At 34.1% G+C, this 9,330-nt stretch overlaps 1 protein-coding gene across 1 annotated transcript; it reads left to right on the top strand.

The window, feature by feature from the left end:
- Positions 1-223: 223 nt before the first annotated feature.
- On the top strand, positions 224-7,844 carry LOC120770053. Its single transcript, XM_040097172.1, has 3 exons — positions 224-250; positions 4,915-4,988; positions 7,546-7,844. Exons 1-3 carry the CDS (start codon positions 224-226, stop codon positions 7,754-7,756), a joined length of 312 nt encoding a protein of 103 aa, XP_039953106.1. The 3' UTR covers positions 7,757-7,844.
- Positions 7,845-9,330: the final 1,486 nt, after the last annotated feature.

Genomic DNA, 9,330 nt, shown 5'->3' with positions numbered 1-9,330 from the left:
TAGGCAAGCGCCGTTACGCAACTGACAGCGTGCAACATATCAATCAGTTAGACAATCAGTGCGTGGAGGCAAAGGCAAGCAAGTTCAGTGGCTCGATACACGCCTTTTCAATTCGCCATTCGTCACATTTGTTCCGGCGTTTATCCGCCTATCAAGTGCTGTTAGCAACATTGTTGTTGTTTTTGAGTTTGCTGTTGTTGTAGTCATCTGTGTTGTTGTCATCATGTTGCTGCATTCGAACGGTGTAAGTGTTGCCTTTGTTGTTATTGTGTGTGGACTAATTTGTTGTTATTGTGCGGCGGCAGTTGCAAATGCAAGTGTGTGTATCTGTGTGTGTGTGCAACAGCAAGCAATCAACTAAAACGCCACGGGTGTAACGATCGAACAATAAGAAAGAAGAAAAGATAACAAAACAATGGAAAATCATAACAGCAATCAGCAGCGTAAATTACGGGACACTAATTCGTGACGTTGCTGCCGACTGCTGATCGGCAAGTGTAAAGAAAAACAGCTTGCGGACATACTTAGTGCTTGTTGTTGGTATCTAGCTGTAATGACTTGCACACACACATACCCGCATGTGCTATGTGAAAGTGCCAGATAATTGAGTAAGAAACAAGTAAGGAAGGGCTAAGTTCAGGTAAAACAGAAAATTGCATACTCTTGCAACTTGTAAGGATTAAAACCAAGGAACTGGTTTCAGGTACATAAAGGCTGTTAGTTGTATGGGCATAGGGTGCGTTTTCACCTGATTTTATTGATCCTTACAGCTGCACGGACGGACAGACAGACAGTCACTCGGATTTCGACTTGTCTCGTCAGCCTGATCATTTATACATATATTGTATATATAACACCATATCTATCTTGATAACTCTTGGGTGATACACCTAAGATCACATAACGGTTGTACAAAACTTTTATACTCTGTGGCAACATGTTGCAAGAGTATAAAAATGCGAACACAATGCGCATGCAAAATCGCAATTTCAAGCATTGTTGACCGCGATCTCGAAAAAAGTGCAAATGGTGCAAGCAGTGCAAATGTTATTGCCCGCGGCAATTGCCTGGAAAACAGATCGGCGGAAGTGATTCAATAGTTTTGAGTTATATAAGAAATATGTGCCTGACTTTGTTATTATTATTGTTTGTTGGAATTATGTGATGTAATTCATATGTATACTTTGTTGTAATAAGATTTGAATGAAAGTAAATCTGGTTGATACATTCATATCGCTTTGAAGATAAATACGTTATCGTAACAAAATTTGATTATTCCTATTGATAAATGTTTACTAATAAATTACATTTTTGTTCCAAAATGTACCTCAGTCTCAGTGATTTTTTTTCAGCGTTCTTTTTCTTGAGGTCTGAGAACAGAAAAAATCAATGGCTACAGGATCCGGAGAATAAAAAACAATTTGAAAATAATTTCCATAATTTTCATTGAGTTGTGGCTCGGTGCATTGTCTCGCTAATGTGCTCGCGCGAGTTAATTTTTACAAAAACTAAAAAAAATTCAAACTATATATTTTTGACCTGCACTGAGATGTACCCTCTTTACTTAGTCTTAAAGGGTTACAGGGGTTTCCTCGGGTAAAAAACAGCCTTTGTCCAGCAATTTTTTTTCGCTTAAAAAGCTTAATATTTGACTAAAAATTTTTATTGTTCCAAACATACACTATTAACAAAGGAATGTTGAAATTTTTTAAAAAAATATTTCAAACTTGACTATGGATGCTCGCGTTGGCAGGATAACTCCTTACAGGATCATCTAAAGTGAAAAATACCTGCTTTAGTTAAATGTTTAACTTGGAACTTGGACGAAGAAAAAAAAACTTAATATTGGATTTTCGACAGACAAGTTCTCAAGGCTATGTCTCCGAAATGTGTAATACATTTTCTTTCTTCTAAGATAAGGTTGATTTACTATCATTCAATTCATTATCTTTGTACGTGCATTGAGTTCATCTTCTCCGCAGGTCGTATTGCTAGTAGAAAATTTTTAGTAAAACACCGTAAAGAAAAGTCCATTCGAAACTCAATGAAAATGATTGAAAAAAACTTAATGTAGTAATGTTAATATAAGCCAACCGAACTCGAAATACTTTATTACCAATGAAAATATCGAAATTAGAAAAAACAGCTAGAAGAATTTTTTGCATTATCTTAAAAATATATAACAATTCCCAAAGCTTCTTCAAGAAGATTTGTGTTACCGAGCATATCAGTATTAATATTTTTTATAGAGCGAATGAAAAAAAGCTGACTGAATAAAAATCTGAGGTTTAAAAAAGAATTTTACAGGTCATATTTAAATACATAAAAACAAAATATGGACTGAACAATGTTAGCACATAGTTGAATTCATGAAAATAATATGTGCATATTGTTGCAATTTTTTGTCCATTATTGAACTCTATATACCCACTAATTGCTGAAACTATGTGCTTGCCCGTACATTTGCAACTGAAAATTAAAAAAAAAATGAATTGCTAGTTAATTTGCAATTTTAAAATTAATTGGAGTAAGTATAATTAAAAGAAAGTAATTTAAATATTTACCATAAACTGCAGATATTTAACTGAAAATTTGTGAAAATATTCATTCATAACAATTAGGTCATTAAAAAAGTATGCACTCAGTAAACGATGCAATCAATACCATAAAATATTCTGTAAGCTATGGCGTATACGTAACATATTTAAAGATGATGCACTGGCGTATGAGTAACTTAATACATATTGGTTGTGTTCCCGTGCAAGCACATACATACATATATGCATAACAGTCCAAAAACATGATGATATATCAATTTTACAATTTAGAACTACTTTAATAAAATACGCTGTTTAAATCTTCAAATTAATTAACTTTAGTTTTACGATTTTTTTCCTAAAAAGTTGCCAATTTTTTAAAAATTATGAAATGATAGCTGGAAACTAACTGGCTCCTTATTTAAATTTAAATGAAAAAAAAATTAAATGAAGACTTGACATAATTTCTGGCTTCTTTTACTATTATGCAATGAACTAGTAGACTAACAAGTATATTCTCTAAATACTAAAGTGGATAACTTTTATAAGCAAAATAATTATATTAGGATGAAACCCATTGGAAAAGCAAGATAAAATTACAAAAATAAATAGAAAAGCAATTTAGGGCCGATCTGTGGTCAAGAAGATGAGGGGTGGTTAAATTTTTAAGCTTAAAAATGCTTAACAATAAAGAAAAAATTTCAACTAGAAAACGTATCAAGGCGTTATCATCAATTTGATGTCATACAAAATTACAACTACGAGTATGCTATTGTGCGCAAAATATAGTAAGACTTTTTAATTTAAATTTCGCGCGAAAACCCATTCGTCGAAATATTTTCTTCTAAGTTAGATTGACTGTCAGCGACAGCTGTGCCAAATGTCACATCATAATGATCATAAATGTTTAGTATACGCTTATCTTTCTGAAGTATATGAAGTGCATTCGGCGATTTTTACGATTAGCGAAATTATTCGAAAAGTTCCGTTGAATTTCTGATGCCGAATGTTGAAAAAAGTCTTGGGTGATAATTGTTCGTCGTGAGCAAGTGTTTTGGATTGGTAAAGAAGGTCGAGAACGCGTAGACGATGAACCACGTCCACGACGGCCTTCAACATCAACCGATGATCAAAACGTCAATAAAATGAAAGAATTGGTGGTTGAGAGTCGACGATTAATTGTCAGAGTTTTACTGGCATCGTTGGTATAACACAAGGACCAGTGAAAATGATTTTAAATATCCAAAATCACTAAATTTTTTCGAAAAATAGGGTCGCGTTAAGTCTGTAAAATGCCTTTCAACTACCAGGATGTCATGAACCGTATTATTGCTGACGCTGAATCTTGTATCTATGCTTACGACTCGAAAACCGACGATCAATTGGCCGATATATAGTGGCAAAGGTGAGCCGAAGCGGAAAACAACACGTCAAAGCAAGTCAAAAATCAAAGTTACATATGTTGATAGTTTTCATCGATTACCGGAATAATAATACTATTTGGGTATTATGTGTCGTTTGCGCGAAACTATTCATAAAAATGAGTCGGAATTATGGGTCGCCAATTCTTAGCTTTGAGTCAATTAAAAAATTAAACTTGAAGCGCTAGGCAAATTGAAGGTTATTCAGGAAATTTACAATTCGAGGATTGGAAAACGTTGGCCCAAGTTTATTGGAGACAAGGAGGAGAACGACATAGATTTTGAAGAATAAAATAAAAATTTTAAAATTTTGAACTAAGACTTACTAATTTTTGCTCATAGTAGGACAACTCTAAAATATGCAAACCCACATAATTTCACTGAAAAACCAATTATTTAATTAAGCCTCTTCAGCAGAAAATTCAAATTATGCAAACGATAAAATATTAAGTAGACATAAAGCTGAAAAGCTGAAAGGAAAATGAGATTTGCTTGGTATTTGCAAGATTGATGACGTATTTGCAAAGGATATACTTAAGGAATCTGCATGGCACAAAAGCTGACAGCAGCACAAAAGCAAAACGCAATGCAAGCCAGTGCAGAGACGCCAGCATAAATTGCCGTCACATAAACATAAATATTATCTGTGTGTGGGTATGTGTTATGCGTATCAAATCAAGTATCTTGTTATGTTTGAGAAAGCTGATGAAAAGGATGGCTCTTACTATACACACACATATACATACACACAGCCACATGCACTGGTCGCTTTAAATCCACAACACAATTCACAATTGTTGACATAATGCCATATTTTCCTAATCCCATTTAATTTTATTCTCACACATTTCATTTCATCCCACTCTTGCATAATTTTCTATAAATTTTACATTCTATTTTACTTTCTTTATTTACATATTTGCATAAAACTGTTTGGTTTGTGTGGCTGTGTGCAGCTGCTTTCACTTTTCGTCATCACTGTGATGTTGTTTGCGCTCTCCGCCGGATATCCTTCCAAGGAGAAATTAAAGTAAGTGTATTAGCTAAAATGTATTGTAAGTATGTAGTTGTACAAGGTAAGTAGGTGAAATTTTCGTAAATATAAATATATGTTAGTACAATATAAATAGCAAACACATTTATAATAAGAATAAAAAGTGTCCCGGTAGCAAATAGTAGAAGAAACAGTAATGAAGAAATGGATTTATATGGAACCACTACTAGCCCATGAATATGAACGTGCTGGTAGGTTGGCGAAGATGTTGAATTCAAATACGAATATAATTTTACATGTGGTTTTAGAATAAATATTTTAATTTAATACTTATTCGCGTACTTGCTAAGCCCATGTTATAAACCGAATTTAAAACGCGGTCCTCCACTGCTGCAAGGATTCTGGCTTTGTCCTTAGATAAACAGATATACATAATATACGGAAGTTGGGGTAGTACCGGCCCGATTTTATCTAATTTTGCCAATACCACATACTGCGGACCCATAAAATATTCGCCGGGTTTTATTAAGGTACCTCACATACTATCACCAATCCTATGGAGTAAAGTCATCCGTAAGTTCGAAAATTCAGATATTAGTTATATGGGGGCTAGGCCAAGCTTTGCCCGATTTAATTCATTTTAGGCACACAGATACGCTGTTATTAGTAAAATACGTGGTCTCAGTTTTATTGAGATAACTGACATGTTGGCCGATATATGCGGTATAAAGTCACCTGGAAGTTCGAAAATCGCTGTGTATGGGCGCTAAGGGTTGGATTTAGACAATTTTTGGTTATAAGATGGCATACTTTATAGCTACTATACGTGCAAAATTTTGTCCCGTTAAATTAATTGCTTGTTTATGTGAACAATGGAAAGTGAAGGAATCAGATGGAATTGAAAATTGTGTTATAGATATGAGAAGTAGGAGTTATTGTAGTCCGATTTCGCCATTTTCGCATTGTGAGAAAAATTGTATATAACAAATTTGGTTGAAATCGGTAGAGCGGTTCCTCAGTTATGTTATTTTACCTAAAAGTGGACGGTGTCATACCCATCGTCCGGTTCCCTGCTCCAAATTACAGTTCTTTATCTTAACTTCGTTCTTAGTTATGACATTTTATGGGTTTTCGCTTAATTGCGTTTTGTGGGCATGGCAGTGATTCGATAACGCCCACCTACGAAATCATCCTACGCTTTTCTCCATGGAATACGTGTAACAAGTTTCATCAAGGTATCTCAATTTTACTTAAGTTACAGCTTGCACGGACGGACAGCTTGCACGGACAGTCAACCGAAGTTCAACTCGTCTCGTCATCCGAATAATTTATATGTATATATACTTGTATGTAATCCTATTCTATATAGGTATATTAGTTTTATGTGATACGTACAAGCGTTAGGTTAACAAAACTATTATACTCTGTGGCAACATGTTGCAAGGGTATAAAAAAGGTTTGCCCCTTAAAAACACCCTTTCAATTTTTTTTAATTCTGTAAAAAGTACCAAGAGCAGACTCTCTCCTAAGTGTGTTTAGAAATAACTAACATTAAGAGCACAAATTTTTTGATTTTTCACTCATTACCACAAAAATTATTAAAATGTTTCCTTTAGGAAAAATATTATATCGCACACTCTTCCAATACAAATTATACCGAATTAACCGGGATTGCGATAAAAACTGTAGAATTATTTATGCTTTCGTTTTTTTGTAACGTATTCCTCAAGAAATTAGAAAATGGACTCCATAAACACAAAATCATCAATAATTCGGTGTTTCCGTTTATTCAAAGAAACTTTCGTGAAATTTCAAACAAACACAAGAAAAAGCTTTATAATACCTTTCACAAATACAAAGGTCTGATTACAAGAACTTGGATCGGTCAGTTCGTAATGCAGCTATATTTAGGCCTCTGCCTAAAAGATTGCACAAATGCCTTAGAAAATAATTCATGCCAAATTTCGTGTAGATAACTCTTCAAACTAAAAAGATTTCCCTACAAGCTCTTGACTCCGATCGTTCACTTTGCAGGGCACCTATATGCTGTCCGATATTGGGCGCTCCAACAAGAGCAATTTCTTGATGAGAAAAGGAGAGGAGCAAAATTGTTGATCGATACCTCCAAAACTGAGGGATTATTTCGCATATTTACAGAGAGACACGCTCTTCAAGCTGATCATTTATTTACTATATACGCTATACTTATAGAGTCTCAGACGTTTCGTTTTGGGTGTTACAAATATCTAAGCAAACTTAATATACCCTTTTTAAGGTCTGAAATAATTAATCACGGCTGAGGATTCAGCCAAATGACAATACAGTTTTCATTCGTCTCCGAATTTCTTATCGGGTAATTGTTATTTATTATGCGCAAGACGTTCTAATTATAAAGATTGTTTTAGCTACACACATACAAACACACACTTTCATATACAAGTATATTTATGTGCTTTTGCTATACTATATTTATTTGCCGCCGTAGCCAAGTTGAGAAATGTAAATATTTACATTCAAGCTGACGTTTTTTAAATTATTTTCTGCACTGCCGTCACTCTCAACGCTCCTTTCCATTTTTCTTTTCTCTCTATAGGATTCGCATACATGTGCCCGTGAAGCATCACACACACGTACACACCAAGACCGTCATAAAGAAAGTACCGCTGCCAATACCGGTGCCGGTAAAAGAACATGAACCCGTCAAAGAGCATCATCACCATCATTATGAGAAGGAGGCGGAGGAGGACTTTGAAGGTTATGATTATCCGAAGAAAAAGCGACAAGTGCGGCATCCTTTCGTTTGAGCATTAAGTGCGGCTTGTGCAGAAGGAACAAAGAAAAGCAACAATGCAAAAGGAGACAAGAAGGATAAGCTTAAAGAAAAGGCTTACGTTGGAGATAGCGTGGAAGAAATATATACAGCGAAAAAGCAGGGGTCAAATGTAGTCCACAAATAATCATCGAATCCCAAAACAAATAACTTGTACTCATATGTTGAATTTTTTATACACTGACATTTGAAATCTAAATTGTAAATTTGTTAGCATTCGCATATGCTGCGAACAGTCTGCCACATAGCACACGTTCATACACACACACACAATGCACTCAAATGTTTGCATTAATCTGCGGATAATGTGCGCAGATTTATTTAGTCTTGATAAGGTTTAAATTATAGTTTAGAGTAGACAGTCGAGGCGAAAGCGCACACTAAATCCAAAGGACGAAGAAAGGATAACCAAAACTGTGGATGGACGGGCGAGACACGTCGGGTGAAACCGTGAAAGGGCGAGCGCACGTAGATTTATCTTCATATCCGTTGGAATTTCGCCCGGATACACATCTATGTAATATATAATTCGCACACGAGCTCACACACACACACACACATAGAATAGTTATTATTCGCTTAGTATATAACTTAGCTTGTAGAATTGTGTTACACCAAAACTTCGTAAGTCTGTGCATATTAAAAAACGTATCAATGTATGTATATGTGTATGTGTATCTGTGTTATTCAAAATGGAATTTCTGTTGTTTAGATTGAAAAATCGAGATTAAATTAATTTTCCTTAGGTTCAATTACGTTATTGTGTTCCTCTCTGCAGCTATTTGGCTTGGTGTCTTGTTATTTGCTTTTTTATTCGCCTGTTTTTTTTTATTACATAAACAAATGGTAGAATACAAGAAAACAGCTTGTTGTACAAAGGAGATTTGGAAATTTCACATTTAAAGGCAAAATAAATGTGTGAAAATAAAAGTATCTGCAGCGCAAGATGTGTATGCACGTGGCATTTATTGTAGCAAAGAACACCTTAGAAAATTTTTTCGGGATGAGAAGCTTTTCTAAATTCAGACAGAACTAAAAAATCTAAAATTAAAAAGAAAATAGTTTTGTAAAGTTTTTAACAGAAAATTTTTTTAAAGGGTTGCCACCTTTTTGAAACTAAAAATTTTATTCCCTTGATAAATCGTTCGAAATATTATAGTGTGTCAACTAGTTTAACGAAGATTTATATCCCATACATTTTTAGAAAAGTTGCCACCTTTTTTGAAACTAAAATTTAATTCACTTAATAAATCGTTTGAAACATTATAGCATGTCAAAAAATTCACAACTTCAACAAAGATTTAGATCGCATATATTTTTTGTAGAGTTGCCACCTATTTGGAAATTTTAATTGAAACAAATTAATGGATATATTCATATTTGTGCCAAAAAAAACGAAATTTTTTGGTACACAAAACAAAAATTCTAAAGGACCACCTTAATGTACATAACTTAAATTTGGTATTTATGTTTATGTTACGTCGTAATTTCATATTACAAATCTTGTTGTAAATTTCTTCAGCTAACAAAGTGTTCTTAAACGATGCC

This window comes from Bactrocera tryoni, chromosome 3, assembly GCF_016617805.1.
Source record: "Bactrocera tryoni isolate S06 chromosome 3, CSIRO_BtryS06_freeze2, whole genome shotgun sequence".
NCBI classification, from domain to species: domain Eukaryota; kingdom Metazoa; phylum Arthropoda; class Insecta; order Diptera; family Tephritidae; genus Bactrocera; species Bactrocera tryoni.
The sequence above is the reverse complement of the archived record's forward strand: the minus strand, read 5'-3'. Positions and strand labels throughout refer to the sequence as shown.